We start from the raw sequence: 24652 nt of genomic DNA, 5'->3' as shown, positions 1-24652 counted from the left end.
CGTAAGAGATAACATTAAGTTTTAGAAGCACATCCTCTTTACTGCTGATAAGAACTATTTTAGGTCCAGTGCCAGCTTTCATTTTTCGTAAGGCTAATTGCACTATAAAAACAATTGTTTTAAATTTTATAGCTTAAAGGGACACACACTATTATTTCATGCTGAGGTGAAACAGCATGTACTGGTGTTATAAATTATCATAAAATAAATGCTTAGAATCTACAGGAAATCTCCTTTTACTCACATGAATGCCAGAGGAAAATCCTGAGAAACTCCAGCTCCACCACACACTTGAATTGCACAGTCAACCACTTTAAGCACAGCTCGTGGAACAACCACTTTGGTCATGGCTACCTGTGGTTAGAAGAACTCACATTATCAGTAATAGTTTCATAAGCAAGTGAAAATATTTACCCAACACTTCCACTGAATATTGGTATCTTTCAGTACATTCCTTCCTCTTGGGGTTGGATGAGAGCTCTGCTGTTCCCGTCCCCAGCGTGTATGGTAAAACTGTTTCCAATCACTCAAAACTATCTTACTGTGTTGAGACAAGCAAGCAATGCTTGAACAGATTCATCTCTGCTTCTGCCTGAGATCACTCCCCAATCTTCTGACAATTAGAATCATATCTTAAGGGTCCTTTCAACATGGATTTATACTCTACACATGGAATAATGTTTAACAATATGTTTTACCTTGTCTTTTGCATCCACCAAGTCCTAGCTATTGTTTAACAATATGTTTTACCTTGTCTTTTAACCAGCTGAATGCACAGGCATTGCATCCACCAAGTCCTAGCTACCAAAAAATAACATTTACCTCTCTCCTTGCTCTTCTGTTGCCCAACGTGTCGATCTTGCGGGCTGTTTGTAGCGTGAGCAGGCGTGCCTGTTCTATGCTAAGACGGCATTCCGCAATCCAGTGGGCAACAACTTCCTGCAGATCCCAAAGCCAACACCAGGACATCAGTTAATGCCTCTGACTACACATGGAGCTTCCCCTCTTCCTCAGCATGTGCACGTTCAGTCAACCTACAGCCACTTGTGTACAAATTAAAGTACATCTAATATGAGGCATAATAAAGAAAACACTTGGCTAACAGAAATATTAAAGATAGAGCAATTCTTCTCCTGCCAGGAAACAAGAAAAAGGGAAAACCTGTGGATTCTGGCACCTAATCAGACCCCACTGTGTGCTGGCCATTTTCCTGAAGCTCTTCCATGCCTGCTTTTTCCTCCCTGCTTTCCTTTACCTCTTACCACCCCTCACAGCCTTTTCTCCCTATGATAAGCCCCAGTATACAGAAATAGGGGGGCTGAAAAAGGAGAGGAATTCCTTGTTCTGCTTAAACTGGTGGTGTGTGGTGTATGACACAGAGGCGAACAGCTGCAGGGTGGTGCCTGCTGCCTCTGACTGATGATAAATTAGGAACTCTCTGGCTCCAAAATCAAGTTATGATCCTGGCAGCCCTTCCCTGCTCTTCTTAGCTAATTCCCCCCTGCAGCCAACATAGCACAGGAGAAACAAATGTGTGATGCTTGTCAGTGCAAAAACTGTTTTGAGCCTGAGCCAGCCTCCACTTCTAGGACTGTGGATTTTGTAGCACACAAAAGCAAATGTGCAGCACTTGCTTCAGTGCAGGCTGGAAGCTCAGCTTGGCTGGTGCCAGCAAAGGTGATCTGAACCTGGGTGGGGTGTTCAGTTCTCTTCAGTCAACAGCTCCTGGGGTCATAAATGATGGCCTAGGTAGGGACAGGCACAGTGGAACTCAGGAAGCTGCCAGCCTCACCTTGTCCTTTCCCATCCTCACTGTGAAGAACCTGCATGGGCTCAGCAGCTGCCTCCAGGTGAGGCCTGTGGCTTCATTAAACATCACTGTCGCTTCAACATGCTTCTGAGAGGCAGAGTGTGCCTCATGCACCTCTTACTCATTCAATTTATGGTGGTGAAGGGAAGTTGGGAAATGATATGACTGGAAATACAGATCTGTAAAGTTGCTCCCTCTGGATCTGCACAAACAATTTGCTACAATCTGTGCCAGATGCTAATTCAATTTCCTCTTTCCATTGCTTTTTCTTGTTTTTTCCAATAAAGCTATCCTAGCTGTTGGGAAAGATTAAGGAACGCTTGAAATATGACAGACCAACTACCAAACTCTCATGGTTCTTATACAAAGTAGACTGTCATATTTTTATATTTTAGCAAGCTCTTGCTCATGAAACAGTATTTCACTCCTGAGCAAGATAAGAGCAAGGATATCCAGTTTGTACTTTCATAAGCAACTACAAATACTTGATCAAAGCAGCAACATTTTCAGTGAAATTTAGACTCCCAAGTGTCTCCAGTGATTGTGAATGGAAACAGCCAGGTGACAGAATGGATACACAAAAATGGTGAATTCAGATTGTAATTACAGAAATGTAAGCTGCATGCCTGAAAAAATACCTGTCCAAACTGATCAGGAAAAGCAGAAAACAACACAGACTGACAAAATCCATATTCAAATCCAGCAGAGGATATCCAATTCATTGCATATTGCAAGAAAAAAAAAAAAAAAGATACTGTAGATTATGGTGAAAAATGGGAGACTTGCAGTTGCAGTATGGTTTGGGTTTTTTTCCCTTTGCCACCCAAAGCTTTATGGACAGGAATTCAAGGTTAGGGCACAGCTGCTGCCATGGCCATTATCAGAGCCACAAGGCTGTGTGTGGGCAAAACAAAGGTCAGTGTGTGGAGTGTGTGAACTGAGCCAAAGGGAAGGTGCTTACGTGCTGATAGAGTTTCTTGCCAAAGGTCTGGCGCTGAGCCGCGCGCTGGCACAGGATCTCCAGAGCGGCCTCGGCCGCGCCGAGGGACCGCATGCAGTGGTGGATCCGGCCCGGCCCCAGCCGGCCCTGGGCTATCTCAAACCCCCTGCCCTCACCTGGGTGGAAAGAAAAACAGGCTCTGCAGACTCCGTGATTCCCTCCTCAAAGGGTCCAAGGCTCCAAGCAGAAGTGGCCCCATAGTAAAATAAGCAGAGGGGAAATAGAAGAAATCAGGACCTACACTAACTGAGAGAAGTAGAGCAGAGTTCTCCCTGCAGGGGACCACAGTGCTGGCCTGCTTGTTACTTCTTTTCAGTTCTGCCAAGTACCAGCCATGGAGTGCATCAGAACATTCTTTCTAAAAGTCTGTTTGAGCTGGTTTTGGGGGAAGAGCACCACTTACAGACTTTGCTTTGCTCACTTCAAGGCAATGATACCTGCATGACAGCCAGAGCTGCCGTGCTTCCTTCTACTCTAAATAAGGTACATTCAAACAGCAGGAAGGCTGCTAAAGGAAGAGTGGGCTCCCTCAACTGACCAGAGCTGTTTAAAATAACTTATGGTGATTCATGACACAAACCACTGTCTCATAAAGCTTGGTTCATTGTTGTATGTATTAAAAATAAATCAATGCTAAAACTCACCCAGGATTATATTGGAGACAGGTACTCGCACGTCATTGAAGTGTATCTCAAAATGTCCTCCATGGATCTCATCTACAAAGTTAGAAAACACAACAGCAGGGTAAAATGAAGGAGGATAAAAATACAGGCTTCCAGTTCCTAACCCTTCTTCTGTATATCCCTTTTACTGATTTATTTCATACACAATATTTATTAGTATAACTGCAGCTTCTGAGCCTGCTAATAAATTAATACACATATAGCTGATAAATATGATCACCTACCCATGTAGCCAAACACTGAGAGAGGTCTTATCAGCTTCAGCCCTGGGGTGTCCATGGGAACAATAATCATACTGTGCTGCTTGTACCTGATCAAAACAAAAAGCACAGTTACATCTGACCCTCCCTCCTGTCTGCCCCTTCTGCTTTTTTTACTTTCCATCCTTAATTTAGGACTCGCATAAAGCCAGGGCTGAGATTTACCTGTACCATCTCCACCATCCTGCCCACACAATGTGGCTTCAACCCTTCCTGACCCACCAGTCAACAAGTATTAGTGGCACCTAATGCACCATGACTGAAAAACTCCTGCTGCTGTCACTTCTGTGCACACAGTTCTGAATCACCCAGTCAGTTCCTCCCCCTCTACCTTTCTGTTTTGTTCTCAAAACCAGTTTATCAGAATCATCATCTTGGCTTGCCTGCAGCTTAGGAAAAAGAAATCCATCCCCATGTTTACATTCCTTCAGAATATTTAAGGCCAGTTTTTAGTCACACAAAATGAGGTGATGCCCCAGGTCTATGAATTCAGTCTCCACTTCCAGCAAGTGGAGTGTCACATAATCCCCTCCATTAACTTCTCTTCAGCTTCTAAGAGCTCAACAGATGCCACTGTCTGTACAACTTCCAGGCAAACCGTCCTGGGTGCTGTGTGCAAGTTACTGATTGCTTCTTGGTGGAACCTAGCCAAACCTAAAAACTTCAGATTATCCACAGAATTTGGGCTAAAATCCATCTTAGATATAAATGTCACAATTCTTTTGTGTGAAAAGCTGTGTGATGTTAATAGCACCAGACATGGAGCATTTTATTCATTACTTGTATAAATTTTTGCAAAAGCTTGCAATTCTATGGTAACGAGTTGAATGTGTTTGTGTCAAAGAAGAAGAGGTAAGGATTATGTTTATACATATAGGAATAAAATGTGTAGGTCTGATTTAAGATTTGAATGTGTTTGTGTCAAAGAAGAAGAGGTAAGGATTATGTTTATACATACAGGAATAAAATCTGATTTAAGACGTGCAATGCTCTCTGCTTACACAGCTTCACCTTACCAACACCCCATGTTTCAGACTTAACTTTCTGTATCTACAGATAGCTTTGTGAAAAACTTAATCAGTAAGTTCAGGTCTCTGATGTGCCACTTGTACCCATTCTGTTCAGGGGAGCTCTGAAAAGTTTTGTTTTTATTATACAAGCATTATTATTTCATTCTTCCTGGTGTTAATTGTTTTATACACTACACTTACAAAATAAATTGTAAGCCAGAGTTGTTGGTCGTTGATGCAGACTAAAATTTATGTGACCAAGATAAATCTAGTGAAGCCCCCAGAATTTCCTGATCCAATTCATCACACAGCTGCACAAACACTGATGCATTGCTGGTGCAATGGAGAGAGGTGGGAAGCATGCCAATGAGAGATGGTAACAGTGGAAAGGTTGGGAGGACTCAGTCAACAGCACCTTACAGCAAAACAGGAACTCAGGCCACAATAGACAGGTGCTGAGGTTTAAAACATCCCTCTAATTTAGGAGCACATCCAACTGGTCAAGGCAATTAATGGCATTTCACTTAATAAAATTTTGCAAACAGTGACTCCTCCAGGGAACAAGTTTTAGGGAATTCCAAGTCTACTAGGAATTCTTACCTGGATGCTGATGAATTTTTGGTTTTGCCCATTACAATTGCAACTTTGCAATTTGGGTTCCCAGCACCTTAAAAAAATGGCAAACACAAAAATTGTTTTTAGCATAAAATTTCAATGTAGAAACAAATTAAGTTTCATAACAAGAAATCCTACTGCCTTCCTTTTGTGAGGCAGGAAATGCAATCTACCCCCATGTTTATGTTCTGAATACCACACTGAAACAAAATACATACTAGCACTCAATATGTAAAAAAAGGGAGCTGACTTGTGGGAAGCAGAACATGAAAAGCCAAAACATCCAAACCCTCCAGGTCCATCACCTATTCCTATGAAAAGGGAACAAGAAGGTACTTGAAATGGAATCTGATTACTTCAGTCTCCATTACAGCTGAGCAAATAAGTGTGATACAACAGCACATCTATCAAGGTGACATGCTGCCATTTCAAAAGAAAAACTTTTAAAAAAACTACTTCAACCTATAAAGACTGGAGGGTCTATGTGGGAATGAAACACCAACCACATTATTACCAAATTATGCAGGTAAGGCTATCAAAGGGCTACCATGATAACTTTTTACTACTTCAGCATAACTTCTCTGGAATGCAGGATTTCTCCCCCTTTACACAAATTATTTTAAATTGCACTTTTGAAGAAAGATCTGAGTGAAAATTGTTACCTGAAAAGAGCCTGCTAATGTTTCAAGCCATGGATAACATTATTTGAGATGTTTCTTATTATGGACATATTTATTAAGCCTTTGTAGCATAAAGAAAGCACTTTAATGTACTAGTGCTGAAAAAGATTCTACCATTGATTAAAACATTTCTATGATCATTAATCCTCCCTGTCTTTTTCTTTAAAGACTTCTTAGTACCAAAGCATGCTCGTGTTCCTTTCAAAGCCTCCCACAAACAATAAAGCTAAGGAAAATACCCAATGGGTGTGGCAATCAGTAATTTTTTAGTGCAGATGGCAAGGTTTGTAGAGATTCAATTCAAGGCTTGATCTGTGGCAGCTTGGCTTTGTTCTGAGGTTAGAAGCAAATACAACTGTACTCTGGCAGCTGTTCTCACAAGGCTTGGGAGACTCTGGTCTGGACAATACAACTACCTGGCTTTGAGCTGAGCCACTTCCTCCTACAAACTGTGATGGCCAGGAAGTGGGAGAGAGATTTATTCAATTGTGATAAACACTGCCTGTTTGGAGGGCCAGACTGCCAGACGTTTACTTTTCTCTTTTGCAATATGGTATTCAGCCATTGTTTCCAGAGGGGGCTTAAAGAGTGGCCCACGAGCTGTACAATGCCAACAATGCAGAAAATCCCAGTGAAGAGCATTGGGCAGGGGCATAAATCAATTTGGTAAAAAAAACCCAACCAAACTGGATCCCAAACACTTAGCTCATTTGGGCAACTGCAACAAGCAGCTGATCAGCCCCAAATGACCCAAGATATGCTTTGCAGGGTACTAGCCTGCACCAGGAAATGTCACCACTGCACAAGGGGTATTTGACTCTTCTTTTCCACGGAAGGTAAAGAACTGCACAAGTGCTATTTTCTAAAACAAACCTGTGTTCAAGTGAGGTTTACAACAAAAGATGTTTTGACCTTCTGGAAACTCCTGAAAAGCTGTTTTGTAAATAATCCTCAACCACATCCCTGCTTCAAAACAAAGGGCAAACTTAACCATGTTGTATGAAAAGAAACCCAAAACCTCACAAAACCTCAGAAGAAGCTTTCATGTTGAACTCAATGAGAAGTTCACAGAGAGCCGGACATCTGGTTAGATGTTCTAAATCATTTGTACACATTTCTGGAAGGCAAATGAATACTCCAATCTTATATGTGCTTGTTCCTGTCTAAGCACAGCAAAGGACGGCAGATTCCTGGCCCTTCCACTCCTTAGAGTCTTAAGTCCAGGAAAACTAAAATAAATTTTATGTCACTTTGACCCATAAAAGACTGAAAAAAGTTCTGGTCTAATGCAAGACTCTGAAAAACGCCAGTGCTTTTGGATGGAATGCAAACAGCCTGGATGCAATAAACATCTCTTTTGTAAATGACAGTTTCACATCACTTACAGAATTCAAAGATGTTGCTGGAGGATGGATGGGAAGAGTCAGAGATTGAATAAGAGTTAGAAGTAGTTCTGCAGGAAAACTCACAACTGAATAAACACCAGATGTTTAAGGTGGTCAGTTTTAACTATTTTTCCATATTGATGAGCTTTCAATAAAGTTTTCCATGTATATGACTGCACAAACCAAAACTTTTAGACCACAGTGCTGCTACACTGGCAAACATCTTTGGTTTAACCAACTTCTTACACTTTTGAACTCTTCATGGCACTTACATAGTGAGGCAAAGCCAGTATTTTAAAACGTGCTTAGAGTGTTGATCACAATCCCATCAGAAGCCTAATCTTTGCTATCAGGGGTATAACATGCTTAAGTTTACTGATCTTCACACAATCAACTTATACAGGTTCTTTCTGGTGGAGAGACTACTAAATATGACAACCTTTGAGTACCACCTGTACTTGAGCAATCTGCCATAAAGTCTGCTTCCAGAAGCCAGCAGCACTTTAATTGTTACAATCTATTTATTTTTCAGTGTTCAGTCTTCAATTTCCTGTCTAAGATGACTAAGGCCAGATGAACTAGTGCCTGAATGCTGAATACCTATGATTTTTGTCTCATTGGCTGCTGCACCCCTCAGCCCAGCAGGTTACTTCTCTCTGCTTCTCTCAGGGGTCTGTGGTAGCTTACAGACCTGACAGCTTCCTGTTCTTCCAGAGTTCTGGACTCTCCTGCAAGAAACTGGTCTTGTAGGACCAACACACTTAGGATGTTGGTCCTACAAGGATATTCAGTCTTCAATTTCCTGTCTAAGATGACTAAGGCCAGATGAACTAGTGCCTGAATGCTGAATACCTATGATTTTTGTCTCATTGGCTGCTGCACCCCTCAGCCCAGCAGGTTACTTCTCTCTGCTTCTCTCAGGGGTCTGTGGTAGCTTACAGACCTGACAGCTTCCTGTTCTTCCAGAGTTCTGGACTCTCCTGCAAGAAGAAACTGGTCTGGTAGGACCAACACCCTTAGGATATTGGTCCTACAAGGATGTGGATGGCAGCATGGTACTGACTGTTGGAATGTGGGAGTCTCCTGATGGAGAAAAGGGACACACACAGGCACATCCCACCAAGAGCCCACAGTAATTTCTATCCACCAGCACATTGTATTCCATAGTTTTATCTCATCTTCTCCAGATAACAGTGCACGCAGCTGGTTCATGGAGGACACAGCTGTAGCTGCAAGCAAACAGGCAGTGCTGGGGCTGTGTAGCTGCAAGTGGCTTTGCAGTCCTGCTACTGAATGTGGCTGCTGGTCATTCCCAGCTGGAGCTCATGGGCTCCATTAGTGCCAGTGACTGCAGCTGCTCAGCTCAGGTTTTTTCCTTGCCATCCTGCCATTTTCACATAGCCACAAGTGTTTTTACTTAAGATCTGTTTCGTATTCACTCTTACTTACTAAATAATTTTTTTTTTTACCCTACTGAAATACACACATGACAATATTATTTCTTTACTCTGACTGGAAGGATCTGTCCTCCCTGCACCCCTAAAAAGTTATAAGGAGCTGAGAAACTGCAAAAACAAGGCAGGATTCACATGAACTGCCTTCCTACAGCCTGCCCACAGAACCTCTTGGGCACTTCTGCAGGCAATTCCCTGGGAGCATTCTCAGCTCTAGCCTGATTATTCCATCTTCTTGGAGGCCCTATTGAGACAAAGCCTATTCAGAACTGAAATTTTAATTTGTTTTAAAGAGACATAGCTCAGGCCTCAAAGCCATGACAGGACCTGTGAGATGATGGCTGGGAGAAGCCCAAGCATCTTATCTGCCACTGTGAAGAGCACCACTGAAGTACTGTGATAACTCAAGATGAAAGCATTGCAGAAATATGCACAAATATTGTGGCACTCTTCCTCTAGGCTGTAATTCCTCTCCCAGCCCATTTTACTTTGTCATTCTGTAACAAAATATAGCATATGGAAAACATCTGCCCATTACATTCTTAGCTGCTCATTTTTAAGAATCTTTCCTTTCACATATTTCAAAATAATTGAAGCACAGACAGAAGGTTAATCTAGTCATGGCAGGTGCACCAGCATGCCAAAAAACTCCAAAAATCTGACCTCTGGTCTCTTTAATATCTCTCTGTGTTGCTGGGCTTCAATATTGCATTTACTGAAGCTCATTAGATTGTTACCTGATCCAGGATAATTCAAATAGGTCACTAATTTGATTATGAGATTGACTGGCAACATTCAGGTCCCTGGGAGCTCTCCCCAAGGGTGCAGGACTATCTGCTTGTATGCTGGTTGACAATTTGCCACTTGCCTTCACATATTTTCCTTACCATCTTTCTGGTTTCACACACTGAAAGAACCCCTTTCCCCACCTCACAAAAAGTAACTCATCTATTGTATCTCCTAAATAGTTATGTAAGGAGGGGATGTAAGGATCCATTTAAACCTTATACAGTCAGCCAAAAAAAGCACAGTACTGCCCCTGAGGAAAGAATGGAGTGACTCCCTGTGGTGTCTGGGCCAGTAACTCAGCCCCAGATGCACCTCCTTTCTATCCTTTTCATCTTTTTAATGTGTTGTTTGATAAAAGCCTCTTGATGATGTATAAAACATTTGGACTTCCAGGAATAAAACCACAAACAACAAAGAGAAGCAGTAAGAGTGTCCTGACCTTCCAAAGAGCAGTCACAGTTTGTTGGAACAGGAAGGAATGTAGGAAGTATACATGTTCAACATAAGAAGAGTCGCCAGGAAAGCACATTTTTTAAAAGTTTTTTTAAACCGTCAAGTCAAAATGAAAGTGCAACGGACTTCCACATGAGGGTGTGGTGTTTGAAGACAAAATGCGATGTGTCAGAGCAATTCAGATCACTTCACTGAGGCACATCTCAATTGCAGTACCTGCTACTCGTCTGCTGACAAAAGGTAAATTTTGTTTTATCCTTACTGCTCTTTATATTGGATGATATCTTCTTTGCATACATTTACTCTTAGTTAAGTTGGCTTTACAGAGATATGTCATTTCACAAAGGCATGTCTCCTTTCCAGTATCAAAATTAGATTTGCTCAGTAGCAGGACAGAATACTGCTTAATTTATCAGATGAAAAAATCTGTCTGTTTAAACTAGGGATATTAACTTAATTCACCATCATTCGTACAATCCTACATCAAGTTTAAATACACAGAAACACTGAATTTCTATCTGACTGGAAGGCTGAAACAATTCTGCAAGAAAACATGCAGTTGCAGACCTAATATATTTATTAGTATACCTCCTAGAAAACTATTTGAAAAACCAGCAGCTTCTGAGCTGTTCGGGTACTTGTGGGTAGTTTGTATGTGACAAAATTCCTTTCTGTCATAACATTCTGAGAAGCTCCAGCTGGAAGATGCAGTGTACCCACAGCAATCTGCTTCTGTAAGAAATTCCACGTGGGCATGGCTCCCTGTGTGGGATGGAGACTAAACTAAGCTTTTCCACCACTCTTCAGTGCTCGATTCCCACAGGACTGCTTGGCTGTTTGCAATGGGCACATGCTCGTGTGCCTGAGAAACAGCACTACCAGGAAAGAAATGTGAGCCAAAACATAACTGTGCTTTCAAGGGAGAAATGTCAACTGTTGCATTTTAGATAACTTTGTTTCTGTCATGAACTCAGGGCAGGCAAAAGCTTATCAGGCAGCTGAGCACAGAGTCACAGCCAAACTGCTTTGTCATACACAGACTTTTAAAGTTTGCCCTGAAATGTTTACTGATTTACTTTCAAGTAAATTTGCCAGTGATACAATTTGATTAACAATTCCTTGATGGGTTCTGTATTGAGTGTTTTAAGACCACAAGCAAATCTTTTAATTTAACTTCTAATTTTCCTCAAATCTCAGCTAAGTAGATTAAACTTTTCTTGCTGCAGTTTCTCTTCTATTAAAAAAAATTAATAAGCAAAGGTCCTTTTGTTGCTGATAACTAAATCTCTCCTCAAAGTACTATAACGCTGCAAAAGATTACTGCTGCTGGAGAATCCTGCTAACACAACTTGTTAGGCATAGAACAGACATCCCTCTGCCAAAGTATTAAGTAGAGTGACTCTACTTTTCCATTCTGCACATCTCATGGCAACAATAAAGAACAAATTGCAAGACTTAAAAAGGAGTAATCATTTTTTTTTAAGTTTGATGGGGAGTGTTTTGAAATGTTAACAGAATAATACAACAAAGTCATTAAAGATGAACCAAACCTGATAGCTAATTTTAAACTAATACACTTAAAAAAAATTGGCTAGGAGAATCACTGAAAAAAATTAAACAAAAATAAAATCTATTAATTTCTCTCTATTTAATTGGTCTGCATCCCTTATTATGAGATCAATCAGCAAGTTGTTTTTTCCTAGTAGACAAATATATTAAAAAAACTTTAGGAGTTTAAACATTCAGTTCAACTTCATTTAATTAATTGTTTAAGAAACAGAAATGGTATTTGCATTTTTCTTTCATGCTTGAAAAAGCCAAATTGTAGCTCTGGGGCAGAGTATCAGATAACAATCTGCTTTCAGCACAATTGACCTCAAATTCTGAACTCTGCATATGATGACAAAAGGGGGATATGTTTTTCATTCTCAGCTGATTTTTGCTACTGCTGCTAAGAAACCTTAATCCCATTTATTCCAAGGAAACAGGGTATGGCAGGACTTATTTTATGACAGCAGAATTTCAGCACATTAGTCAATGAACACAGTTACAGGAAAAGGAGAAAATAATGCAGGACACGAACTTGCTTAAGACACAATCTGAAGATACAAATGCTTAAACTTCAACCCTAAGCTGGCAGGGAGAAGCCAGCCTCAGTGTGTACAGAGTAAATCTGTCATGAGATCATACTTGAAAAACCAACAGAGTTTCTGAGCTGTTTGGGTACTTGTGGGTAGTTTGTATGTGATAAAATTCCTTTCTGTCATAACATCCTGAGGAGCTCCAGCTGTAACATGCTGTGTACCCACAGCAATCTGCTCCTGTAAGAAATTCCACATGGGCATGGCTTGCTGTCTGGGAGGGAGACTAAATTAAGCTTGTTCTGCTGCTGTTGAGCAACAGACCCCCTGCTGTGCTTTTTGTAATGGGCATGTACAGTGTACCTGAGAAACAAAGAAGAACCTCTCCTTTGTACTATACTCCTATCCAAAACTTGTCAGAATTTATGACAGCACACAGCTGCTTGCCTCAGCTCTAATCTGCTCGTATTCCTTATACACCTGATTGTAACAGCATTTACAGCCTTCAGCTAGTATTCCTTTGCTTTGCAGAGGCTGCAGAGGGAACCCCATAAAGGTACACACAGAGTTATGTGCAATGGAATATTGTCAAACACAACACAGTTGGAGCAGTTAAAGCAATGATGGCTCCTTGACTCAAATGTGGAAATCAGTGAGGGGCACTCCAAGCATATTACAGTCTCAAATGCTAAGGGTAAAGAAAGCATTTCAATTGAATCCATTTTACATGTATTGCCCACACTGATGTCCTCAGTTACCCTATTTCATGTGAGAATTTGAGATGGTCTGCTCTGCCTCTGTTACTGTCTAGCTTCACTTTGATTATTCACAAATGTATTCTGAATATCCAAGTTCCTTAAATTTGAGAGGTATAAGCAGGCCTGAAGAACGGTTTTAGGTTTCAACAGAAATTTTAGAACTTACACCCAATATTATTTCTTTGGTGTTCCCTTCTCCCCACTTTTTTGTGTCTTGTAGCTTTGCCACGGTCTGAGACATGAATAACTCAACAGATTACTGGATGGAGGATGAGGAGGATGATCTCAACCCTCTTATAGATTACAATACCTATGAGCTTCTCTGTGAAAAAAGTGACGTGAGAAATTTCAGAAAATTATTCCTCCCAGTGTTCTATGCACTGGCTTTCACAGTTGGAGTGGCTGGAAACTCATTAGTGGTTGCAATTTACGCCTACTGCAAGAAACCCAAGACCAAGACAGACGTGTACATCATGCACCTCGCCATTGCTGATCTGCTCCTGCTCTTCACCCTCCCTTTTTGGGCTGCAAATGCAGTGCAGGGATGGGAACTTGGAAACCCCATGTGCAAGCTCACTTCTTCTCTGTACACCATGAATTTCAGCTCCAGCATGCTGTTCCTGGCCTGTATCAGCGTGGATAGGTACAGGGCCACCTCTGAATCCCAGGGCCAGAGAAGAGTAGGCAAACACTGCAGTGTTACCTGCATCTGTGTCTGGCTGGCTGCCACTTTCCTCAGTATCCCAGAGCTGATATTTAATCAAGTCAAGAAACACAATGAGAGGAACGAATGCCTTCCCATATTTCCAGTGAACATGGAAACACTCTTAAAATCAACCATTCAAATCCTGGAAATTATCCTGGAATTTCTGCTTCCTTTCCTAGTAATGCTGATCTGCTATTCCGCTACTGCTCGGGCAATCTTTAGGTCTGCAAATGTTAAGAAGTCCAGGCCTTTCAAGGTTCTGCTGGCAGTAGTGGCTACTTTCATTGTCACCCAGCTACCCTACAACATCGTGAAGCTGTGGCGAGCCATAGACATCATCTACATGTTGGTGACAGACTGTCACACCAGTAAAACCATGGACGTGGTGCTCCAGGTCACCAAGAGCATCGCTTTGTTCCATGCCTGCCTCAACCCTCTCCTCTACGCCTTCCTGGGCGCCTCTTTCAAAATGCACATCATGAAAATTGCAAAAAATTATGGGTACTGGAGAAGACAGCAGCAGAATGGAAGACCTGAAGAAATTTCTATGAATTATGAAGACCCTACTGAAGAAACCATCAGTTTCACTATATAGGCCCTCTGTTCCTTCCATCATCTTACATGACCAAGGGAATTGTTAACTAATTCCAGGGGGTATTGCTTCTGCAGCTGTTTCTCTGCAAGTCAGCTTTCAGATCAATTTCTGAACCAAAGCAGATACCACAAAGAACTTCAAAGTGGAACATGTTTATCAGAATCAAGGAAGAACTGAATAGGAATCAAGCAAGAATTAAATATTGAAACCCCTAGAAACAACCTGAGATTTACTAAACAACAACATTAAAGAACTCAAAAAAAGCACCACAATAAAAACCAAACACCTAAAAACACCCTCAAGATTTAAATTCTTAAGTGTCATAGTACTAGGCAATTCAGCAACTGTGTAATGAACAACTAGTACACATCTAAGCATGCAATTAAAACAGAGAACAAAAAATCACCAATCAAACAACATGAACCTTTGTACCAGCAGTTAATAATCTTGTGTTTCTTCAACTATTTTATAAAACTTTAGAACGTTTACCTAACAGTTCAGCTCCATTTCTCAACTCAGCTATCATTCCATAGATAACCTTGCAGATTGAAATGAAGTATAAACTTATGGCTGAGAACAGAGAGGGAGAAAGAGGGGGAAAAACCATTCTCTATGTGTTTCTACAAAGGTATAGCAGCAACAACATTCTCCACAAAAGTACCCCAGCAACTCCTTTTCTATAACCACAGAAAAAATGACCTTTCATCTCTTCTTTTCTGCTCACCCTAAACTTCAACAAGACCAGTGCTTGTAGGGTGGCTGGCATATTCTAGATTTTTATAAATGTAATAAAAAGTTCAGGTAATCTTCAGATACAAGGTCTGGATTTTTTATTTAGAATTGTTAAAATTAATCAAGCACTGCAATAACTGTATCTGCTAAAGTATATGAAGATACAATAAAATCAAAGAATAGAAAAAGTGCACTGGCTTTTGTTTTCTTATCTTTGTTTTTGTTTTGTTTTAGTAGGTACTGACATCTGTCATCATAGGCATTTACCAACCAGCAAATGGGAGAGGCATTGCTTGACAAAAGAGGTTCCCATTCTATATGGAGCTCATGGATTCACAATTTTTACACAGAGAGGTACCAAGGCCATCCCCTGCCACAGTGTTGGCAGGGATTCAGCAGTTTTTCCATGAGTCACTGGAAGCATTTCAAACATACTGACATGTTAGCTTAGCTTTCAAAATGAAGAAGTGGTGTTACAGCATTCTGTCCTTGTCTTCAGACATCCTGTGGGCTCTGACAAAACCTCTCATCTACAGATTAGGAAAGCCAACAAGAATCTCTCATTTTTAGATACTGTTGCTAGTTACACAATTATGGACTGGAACAAAAAGCTCTAAAATGACAGACAAGAAACAACAGTAGCATAAACAAGACATGAGCCTCTTCTTCCTGTTTGGATGACAAAAGCTTACAGAATGTTTGCCCAGAATGTTTTGAGAAATACCAGGGCGTGAACAGATAAGTCAGAAGTGCCTGACCAGTTTTCTACAAGTGCACCACAAATCTGACCTATTTAAGCCACACTGGATTTATTGTACACATGCAGAGCATAATAAGAAATCCCACTTCTTCCATTAAGTAACTGACTCCTTGCATGTGTGATTTATGACTTGTCTTCACAAATAACAAGTGATATTCTTACCAGACTGCCAGGCTTCTGGAATTCCCACATATCCAAGGTTTTAATGTCCCAAAAGTTAAAAAACCCAACAAAAGAAAATAACAAGTGATATTCTTACCAGACTGCCAGGCTTCTGGAATTCCCACATATCCAAGGTTTTAATGTCCCAAAAGTTAAAAAACCCAACAACAACAACAAAAAAACACCTGAACAAAAAAAACCCCAAAGAAACTAACAACAAACAAACAAAAAAACCCAACCAAAAAACACCAAGAAAAACCCCCCCACCTTTCTAGCCAGGCAGAAAGAGAGACTAATACAGAGCCAAATGAACATGTTTCTCAAACTTCTTGGAACTGCAGTGCCTTTTATGCATCTGTCTTTATGCAAATCTGACTGCCCTCATTGTATTTATTGGAAATAAGACAAACCAAATCATGCTGTCTTATGTTTACTCTCCTTTTTATAATTCACATAACTAATTTTATGAATATTATTTTGTGTGTGTGACCCCCCAAAACTTTCTCATTACTTCCTCAGGGACTGCAATGCACAGCTGGGTGACAATGACCCAGAGCAAAGGCCAAAAAAAGCCAGCAGTTAAGCAACACTCTTGGGTCAGGAGACAAGATTCCATGCCTCTCTTTGCTGCCAGCTTTACAGGAGTAGAACAGAGAGAGAGATCTATCTTCTGGTGACTCCAAGTATTGCACAAGCATGTATCAGCAGCTAGCTGTCATAATTGTGTACATAAATGAAACATTCAAGTTTAACAACTCATTTACAACAGTTTGGATTCCAAACTCTCAGGGAATGATGACTTTCAAGTTGCTGTTACATGTTTTGGCAAAAAAAGTAACAGTTCTACAATATCAGGGACAGTTGCCACTTACAGTACAATGCTTTGATTTTACTGGAAATTATAACATAAGGAAATCTCCTTTAACAGTCAGTCCAACAACATCACAGGCTACTTTAAAAGCAGCCACATTTTATTGTAGCTATACAGTACTCTCAAGCCTCTCACACAAGCTGCCAAAGACAGCTTCACAAAAACAAAGCCATAAATGTGTAATTTGACTGACAGAAAGAGGTTTAAAGAAAACAGCAAAAAAATTTTGTGAACAAAATTCAGAGGTTCCAAAAAGGGCCCAAATCCCCAAACTAGATTTGAATCTTGGAATTTGGTTCATAGAAAAAAAGCTCAATTCAAAAAAAAAACCTGAAAAAAAACCCCCCCAAACAAAAAAAAAAAAAAAAAACAAAACCAAGAAACTCCAAGAAAAAAACCCCCACCTTTCTAGCCAGGCAGAAAGAGAGACTAATACAGAGCCAAATGAACATGTTTCTCAAACTTCTTGGAACTGCAGTGCCTTTTATGCATCTGTCTTTATGCAAATCTGACTGCCCTCATTGTATTTATTGGAAATAAGACAAACCAAATCATGCTGTCTTATGTTTACTCTCCTTTTTATAATTCACATAACTAATTTTATGAATATTATTTTGTGTGTGTGACCCCCCAAAACTTTCTCATTACTTCCTCAGGGACTGCAATGCACAGCTGGGTGACAATGACCCAGAGCAAAGGCCAAAAAAGCCAGCAGTTAAGCAACACTCTTGGGTCAGGAGACAAGATTCCATGCCTCTCTTTGCTGCCAGCTTTACAGGAGTAGAACAGAGAGAGAGATCTATCTTCTGGTGACTCCAAGTATTGCACAAGCATGTATCAGCAGCTAGCTGTCATAATTGTGTACATAAATGAAACATTCAAGTTTAACAACTCATATACAACAGTTTGGATTCCAGACTCCCAGGGAATGATGACTTTCAAGTTGCTGTCACATGTTTTGGCAAAAAGTAACAGTTCTACAATATCAGGGACAGTTGCCACTTACAGTACAATGCATTGATTTTACTGGGAATTATAACATAAGGAAATCTCCTTTAACAGTCAGTCCAACAACATCACAGGCTACTTTAAAAGCAGCCACATTTTACTGTAGCTATACAGTAATCTCAAGCCTCTCACACAAGCTGCCAAAGACAGCTTCACAAAAACAAAGCCATAAATGTGTAATTTGACTGACAGAAAGAGGTTTAAAGAAAATAGCAAAAAAATTTTGTGAACAAAATTCAGAGGTTCCAAAAAGGGCCCAAATCCCCAAACTAGATTTGAATCTTGGAATTTGGTTCATAGAAAAAAAGCTCAATTCAGCTCCTTCTGCTGCTTTACATTCTATTGCCTTTACTCAAGAGAAGACAAATTTTTATCTCAGAAATGGAGCACAATAATTTTTGTTTTAACAGTTCTTAGAAAAAATTCTACCTTAGCCATTCTTATTTAGGTTTCCACACTTACCACTGCTCCACCACTTTTTGCCATTGATCACATAGCTGTTCCCATCTCGCTCAATGGTGCACTGCATATTGGTAGCATCACTTGAAGCCACATCAGGTTCTGGGTCAAAGGAAAAAACAAACCACCAGATTAAATATAAAGGTAATAAAATCTCCACAAATATAGGGCTCTAGATATACTCTATTAAAAGTACACTGTTTTGCTACCAGTAGAAAAACTCTTTGAAGACCCTCACTGTTGGTGACAGAAAGACTTCCTGTTTTCCAACAATCTGTTATTCACAGCCAGTTTAATTGTACTTGTTCTTGGGCTTGGACCACCCTTTGCAATCAGCCTTCTTCCTTTCCTTCTCTTTTTAAATCCTTTATCCTTCCATTGTACTTACAGGTAACAGTCATTTCTCCTCAGCCTGTTTTCTCCTCCTGGGTTCTTCCCAAGCGAAAACAGAAATTGAAAATAATTTTGTGGCTGTTTATGAAATACAGTACACGAGGTTGTCACTAAAATGTCATCAAAGATTTTCTAAAGCAAGAAAGATTCTTTCTTTCTTTTCACCATTACTTCTTTTTATAGGCCATCTACTTTAAAACAAAAGTATCTATCTCCTCCTGGGAAACACAGTGAAACAGAATTTGCAAAGTGTCTGCAAGGCTGAGTTCTCTCAATTCCATCTGACACAGGAGGATCAAGATTTTGACATCACATTTGGAACATTTAGTTCCAAAAGCTATCTTCCAGAGATGCTGAATGCCACAAGCTTTCAGGAGCAAAACTAAATACAATGCTGAGCTATGGACACATAAAGTAAGTTATTTCTGGGTTATATCTTAAAAAAAATATATAGGAGACTGCAAAACCACACAACTTTACTCACAATAATCATACTTGTACCCAATTGTTTGTGTCTAGAGGACTCCACACCACACTGCAAGGAAGGGTAAGTTCTATTGTAAACCTGTTTGGTACTAAAAATTGTATTTTACTAGTACAAAAATTAAACTAAAAATATATAGAAAGCAAATACTAATGATTGTAACCATGAAAATTAGCAACTACCAGGAAAAGCAACAAGGCTGCTCCAGTTTGCATTCACACCTCATAGATGATTTTATATTCAAAGACATTCACTGATACTGAATTAGTACAGAAATATCCACTGTAACACACAACCTGCAGTTTTCATACTTTCCCTGCATGCACTACATGAAGTTTCAACCAACTGGCTTTAACTTTCTTCTGGAGAAAAATTTACCTGTCATGCAGAAGCAAGAACTAATCTTCCCTTCCAGGAGAGGCTCCAGCCACTCTTTCTTTTGCTCTTCAGTGCCATACATGTGGAGGACCTCCATGTTTCCCGTGTCTGTAAGAAATCAGCAGTCATGCTTACTGCTTGAGACACACAGCCTTTAAGGTGTAAGACACCCAACCTTTTAATGCTCCAGTGCCATAGTTTTGGGACTAAACCAGGGTTCTAACCTGGTGCATGACAGTTGAAAACCTCAGGAGCAATAAGGCATCTCCCTGTCTCCTCAGCAATTAGGGCATAGTCGAGCTGGCTGAGACCACTGACATCTGGGAGGAAAAGGTTCCACAGACCTTCTGCTTTGGCCAATTCCTATCACAAAAATCAACAGAAAAAACATCAGCAATAGGTCATAAAAAAAATTTAATTCTGGTTTGCAACACCTTTTCTTCACTCCTGCCTACGCTACTGTCCAATATATCTGATGCTTTTTTCAATAGCTATTCTGAAATTGTAGGTTCAGTCTTTGATTTAAAGTTCAGATATTCCCCTCTCAGACCTCATTTTGTTTTTCCTCTCTTTCATTTGTTTTCTCACTTTTTCCTTACTTCCCTCTTCCTTTCTTTTCATTGTTCCTCACATAGTTTCTTTCCATGTAAAGTAACTTCTTTGACAGGCTACACCAATCACTCTTATCCCCTGTGTCTGTGCTCTGTTACTGCTAGAGTGCTAAAAATATTTGTTATCCCATACCTTCAGTCTCTCCAGCAGTGGTGGTTTCTTCCATTTGTCCTCAGCATTTCTTTGTTCCATATAATATTTTATTATTTCCTTAGAGAAACAAAGTAAAAGATGCTGTTTAAATTAAGAACACATGTAACACACAAATACACAAATATTAATACATCTCTTCCAGATCTATGAACCAAGGAACCAAGTTAAAAAAAAAAAAAAAAAAAAAAAAAAAAAAAAAAAAAAAAAAAAAAACCAAAAAAACCCCCCAAAAAAACCACCACAGGTTTACATTATATAGTTGGCTGGATTATAAAATTAAATATATAATTGAAAGTTCAACTGCAACCTATACAGTTTGCAAGACTTTAAATATGAGATGACCCCAATCAGTACATTAACTACTATTTGGATGGTTTAAAGTATGTGATGCTGGCACTAGGAGGTCAGCATTTTCTGGAGATAAAAGTATCTATTACCAACAGTACATACAAGAGGCACAAACCCAAAACTAAAACAACAAATAAAAGCCTGATGTACTGACAGTTAAGATTCAGACAGGTAACCCAGCTAATCTCTTCTTAACTGTTGTTGTGGTTTGACCAGGAAGTGAGTTTCTAGGAAAGTTGTGGTCAAATCAGTGGTCAAATCAGTGGCTAGATTTTAATATTGGCACCTGGTGTGGCCACTGGGGACCTGGATATGCCTCTGAGAACACACAGGGGTTAAAAGCAGAGGATTCCTAGAGGGATTTTCTCTTTTGGATCCAGCAGTGAGTGGAGTCTGACCTCTCCCCTGCCCAGCTGCGTCTGGGTGGGGAGGAGGAGGCCATGTGGCCTGTGGGGAGGGAGGCCAGAGCACTGCAAGTTGCAGGGGTGGAGATCTGAAATTTTCAGGCAGCGTCCCCCCACCCAGGAGAGAATGATAGAGACTGTGCTGGCTTGGAATTTGATATCTTGTGCGGGCACCACGGCCAGGAGGAGAAGGCGGGGGCAAGGTGGCCAGCTGCCCGAGGTTTTAACCCCGTTGGTACTGAGATAATGGAAGTTGTAAAAAACACTGATCCTCCCCAGCTGAGAATTGAGAAGGGATGGAGGATGAGCAGATGAGAAAAAGGCTTGAGTGAGTGAAGAAATACCAGCAGATGAGAAGTGCCCTAGATAGAGAAGATGATTTGGAGTGACCTTTTAGCTAAACTTTTCTCTTACATGGCCATGAGACAGAACCAATTTCTTCCTGTAATGTAGAGACTGCACCTTGGGGAGGCGGTTGGCCAGGAGCCAGGAGTGACAAAGCCAATGTGAGAAAAAGTAAAGGGAACAGAGACTGATGGGAGGGTGTGGTGGAGCCCTCTGCCTTCAGCGGAGAAGGATCTCTGTTCATGAGGCCCCTTGGCCCCAGGGGGTGAAATATGGGGGAGACAGGTGTCCCAAATGGTGAGAGGCTGCCACTTCTTGGAACTGGGCAAGGCATTCTTAAAAGGACCTGAGAAGCAGTTTGGATCCATGGACAATAGTGAGAGCACTAGACATGGAAGGAAGATGGTCACCACGGCAGATCCTCTCCGGATGGCTGCCGCATGTGACATGAAAGCACAGGAGGTTCCAACTGTGTTTCCTGGGGAGGCCCATGGTGCAAGAGGGAGACTCCTCTCTCCTGGTAAACTAGGAAGAAGTTGTGTGAAGGATAGTACTAGGCTGAGAATTGAGTGTTAGAGGAGATTGAGTGTTAGAGGGGTGAGGGGAGGAGGAGTGTTTTGGAAGTGTTCCATTGTGGATTGTTGTGTGTGGTTTTTTTCTTTTTTTTCCCTTTTGTCTCTATGTTGTAGATTAATAAAGTGTTGTCTTTTCCCTCCATTCCCAAGTTAGAGCCTGCTTTGTTCTGTTTCTGAGTCACATCTCATAGTAACCATTTTGGAAATATACCTTTCATAGAGGCACTAGCACTGTGCCAAGGTCAAACCATGACAACTGTGCGGCAAAAAAAGCATTTTCTCTTCCTGTCAATATAATTCCTTAACAGATAATGTAAGCAGTCATTCCGAGCACCAGTCATTAGTTTTAAGTGAACCTCTGCATTCAGTAATCTTAGTATTTTCACAAACATGTTTTAGTGAGGCATAGAACTTCAAACCTGGCCCAAACCTAGTTATAAAATGAATAAAATTCGTGCCTAATTCTGAAAATGACACAATAAAGACAGATGGCCAAGTAGAATTTACAAGTCCTGATTCACAATCCCTGTTACCAGAAACAACATCCAAGCAGAACATAACTCATCTGAAAAACTTGCATGGTTATTTGTGGTTCGTTTGTTTTTTAAAGCAAATTATTGCAAGTGTTTCCTGGACAATCCAAAACTACAATCCCAACTTAGTCACAGACATACTTTTAAGGAAAAGAGTTACTGCCCTTGACCCCTCCTTTTGATAGGTAGATGTATTCATTAAACTTTTAGATTAAGATTTTTCTGCATTTCTGCCTGACTTGAAAAAAAAATAATTCAAAAAGTAAAACCAACAAATTCTGCATCAAAAGTCATCTGTACTTCCATAAGGCTAAAAGCTGAACCAACTTTCTAAGGGGAAATTCCAAACCTTCCTAGGATATGAAGTAAACTACTCTATCTAATTTTCCCTTCCACTAACTACGGACTTTGTGCATATTTCATTATCTGATTTCAAACCTTCATTGGTATTAGATATATTCAGGAATGAAGCTATTCTGACACATTATGCAATCCCATTTTCTGCCACAGCCTAAAAAGCAAGAAACAGAAAAAATCAGCTTCATATGGTTAAAATCAGCAGTTTCTGTTTTTAAATAGGTGTCTTTCAGTTCAATATCTAAGAGTTCTAAGTTGTTGTTAGTCTAACAAGTATTTTGGCAACTTGCTTTAAAAAGTAACTCTTGCTAAAAAAAGGTTTTACACTTCAAAAGTTTAAAAAATAGCCCTTTCATTAACAATGCATACAACATTTCAATCCTGAAAAGAAATAATGCTGTCTATAATGATTTCTGATAATATTTTGTAATGCCACGATCATTAGTGCATGAAAATCAGGCTGTTTTGGGAAAAAAAACCAAACCAGGAAGACACAACTTCTATACGTATTTTTACATTTTTATAAAGCCTAGTCAGGCTTTATAAAAGAAAATGTTCCTTTATAAACAGGTTAATGAAAAGCTTGTACCTTCTCAGCTGGATAAATGTGCTGCTTCATGAACTGCTTAACTTTCAGCAAAATTTCTTGGCCTTTCCTGCTTTGATGGAAGAGCTCTCCAGAAACGCTGTGCTGTGTGCTGCTGAAGGATGACCTAGGGAAGAACATTCAATGCAGTAACAGGACCAGATTTTCTCTCATAATAACATAAGCTGCCTTAGACAGGCATTTAATAAATAAAGATGTTGGAAAAGCTTTGCCTTGCCTTTGACCAGTAGTCTAGACTACTCTTACCTTTTTGAGAGTTCTAATCCTCTTTCTGCCAAAGGCTCCACAAGCTTAGCAAATTCATGACTGTTCTCTGCAGAAGCATTTCCAATAAGATACCTGGCATATACACCCTAAAACCAAAGGAAAGCCATATATGGTATAATTATGCACTTAAAATTGTCTCTTTAACACATTGGTGATGTCTTCAAATATAAAAGTAACACTTAAATGCACATGGCCTTAAAATGAAAAAAACTTACTGGGATATGCTAATATTGGTTTTGGTATGTATCTGATATAGTGGAGATGCTTGCTGCACAAGAGTTAAAACCATATCCCAGCTAAACCAAACGACAGGCAAATCACAAAAAGCAGTAGTGGAAAAGTAAGAAATAAAAAAGAAAACACAAATGTCTGCATATGATATGGCAAATGAGCCCAGCCTGTCCCTCAAGCCAACTGACAACATCATAGACATCAATTATTACGCATGACTAAATGAACTATCCACAAACACACAATAATATGTGGCATTTCAGCAAATGTGAGGGTATTACCTGGGCTATCCCTGCCAATTTAAAATAGGACAAAGCAAGAAAAAAGTTCAAGTTGGGTAAAGTAGTGGAAATACGTCGGCAGCGGCAGTAAATGGAAACCAGTTCTTCAAAGGAAGGAGTTTCTACAAAGAAAAAAAACAAAACAAACACAACAGATTTGTTTAGAATACTCAACATTTTCTATGATTTTTCCCACCATATTATTCAAACATTTGTGCAGTTTTTAAACTTTATGAGGTATTTCTTTTACATAGTAAACTCATGATTTATCATTTCTCATGACATAACTGTGATATGGAAAGACCAAAGGAAGTAGGAATTGCCAGAATTTCAGATAAGCATAAGAATTCCTGCTGTCCTTGGTCTCCACTGTGGTTAGGCAAATAATTTGACCTGGGGGGAAAAAGGCTTTT

At 40.1% G+C, this 24652-nt stretch overlaps 2 protein-coding genes across 2 annotated transcripts in view; one reads left to right on the top strand and one right to left on the bottom strand.

The window, feature by feature from the left end:
• ACAD11 (acyl-CoA dehydrogenase family member 11) overlaps nt 1-24652 on the bottom strand; it is a 32419-nt gene that overhangs the window by 541 nt on the left and 7226 nt on the right. Inside the window, exons 7-19 of the mRNA XM_039705151.1 lie at nt 24240-24361; nt 23707-23813; nt 23443-23566; nt 20271-20348; nt 19751-19889; nt 19527-19634; nt 18275-18373; nt 5364-5430; nt 3718-3803; nt 3455-3526; nt 2772-2926; nt 823-939; nt 245-354 (exon numbers count right to left, since the gene is read on the bottom strand). Coding sequence (XP_039561085.1) covers nt 245-354; nt 823-939; nt 2772-2926; nt 3455-3526; nt 3718-3803; nt 5364-5430; nt 18275-18373; nt 19527-19634; nt 19751-19889; nt 20271-20348; nt 23443-23566; nt 23707-23813; nt 24240-24361 — 1384 coding nt within the window. The remainder of the gene's footprint in view (nt 1-244; nt 355-822; nt 940-2771; nt 2927-3454; nt 3527-3717; nt 3804-5363; nt 5431-18274; nt 18374-19526; nt 19635-19750; nt 19890-20270; nt 20349-23442; nt 23567-23706; nt 23814-24239; nt 24362-24652) is intronic.
• ACKR4 (atypical chemokine receptor 4) lies at nt 10224-15188 on the top strand. Its single transcript, XM_039705164.1, has 2 exons — nt 10224-10379; nt 13199-15188. The coding sequence occupies exon 2, from the start codon at nt 13218-13220 to the stop codon at nt 14277-14279; it is 1062 nt and encodes a 353-aa protein (XP_039561098.1). The 5' UTR covers nt 10224-10379; nt 13199-13217; the 3' UTR covers nt 14280-15188.

Source organism: Passer montanus, unplaced genomic scaffold, assembly GCF_014805655.1.
Source record: "Passer montanus isolate IOZ18808 unplaced genomic scaffold, ASM1480565v1 scaffold10, whole genome shotgun sequence".
NCBI lineage: Eukaryota > Metazoa > Chordata > Aves > Passeriformes > Passeridae > Passer > Passer montanus.
Note: the sequence above shows the minus strand (reverse complement) of the source record. Positions and strands in the feature narration are given on the sequence as shown.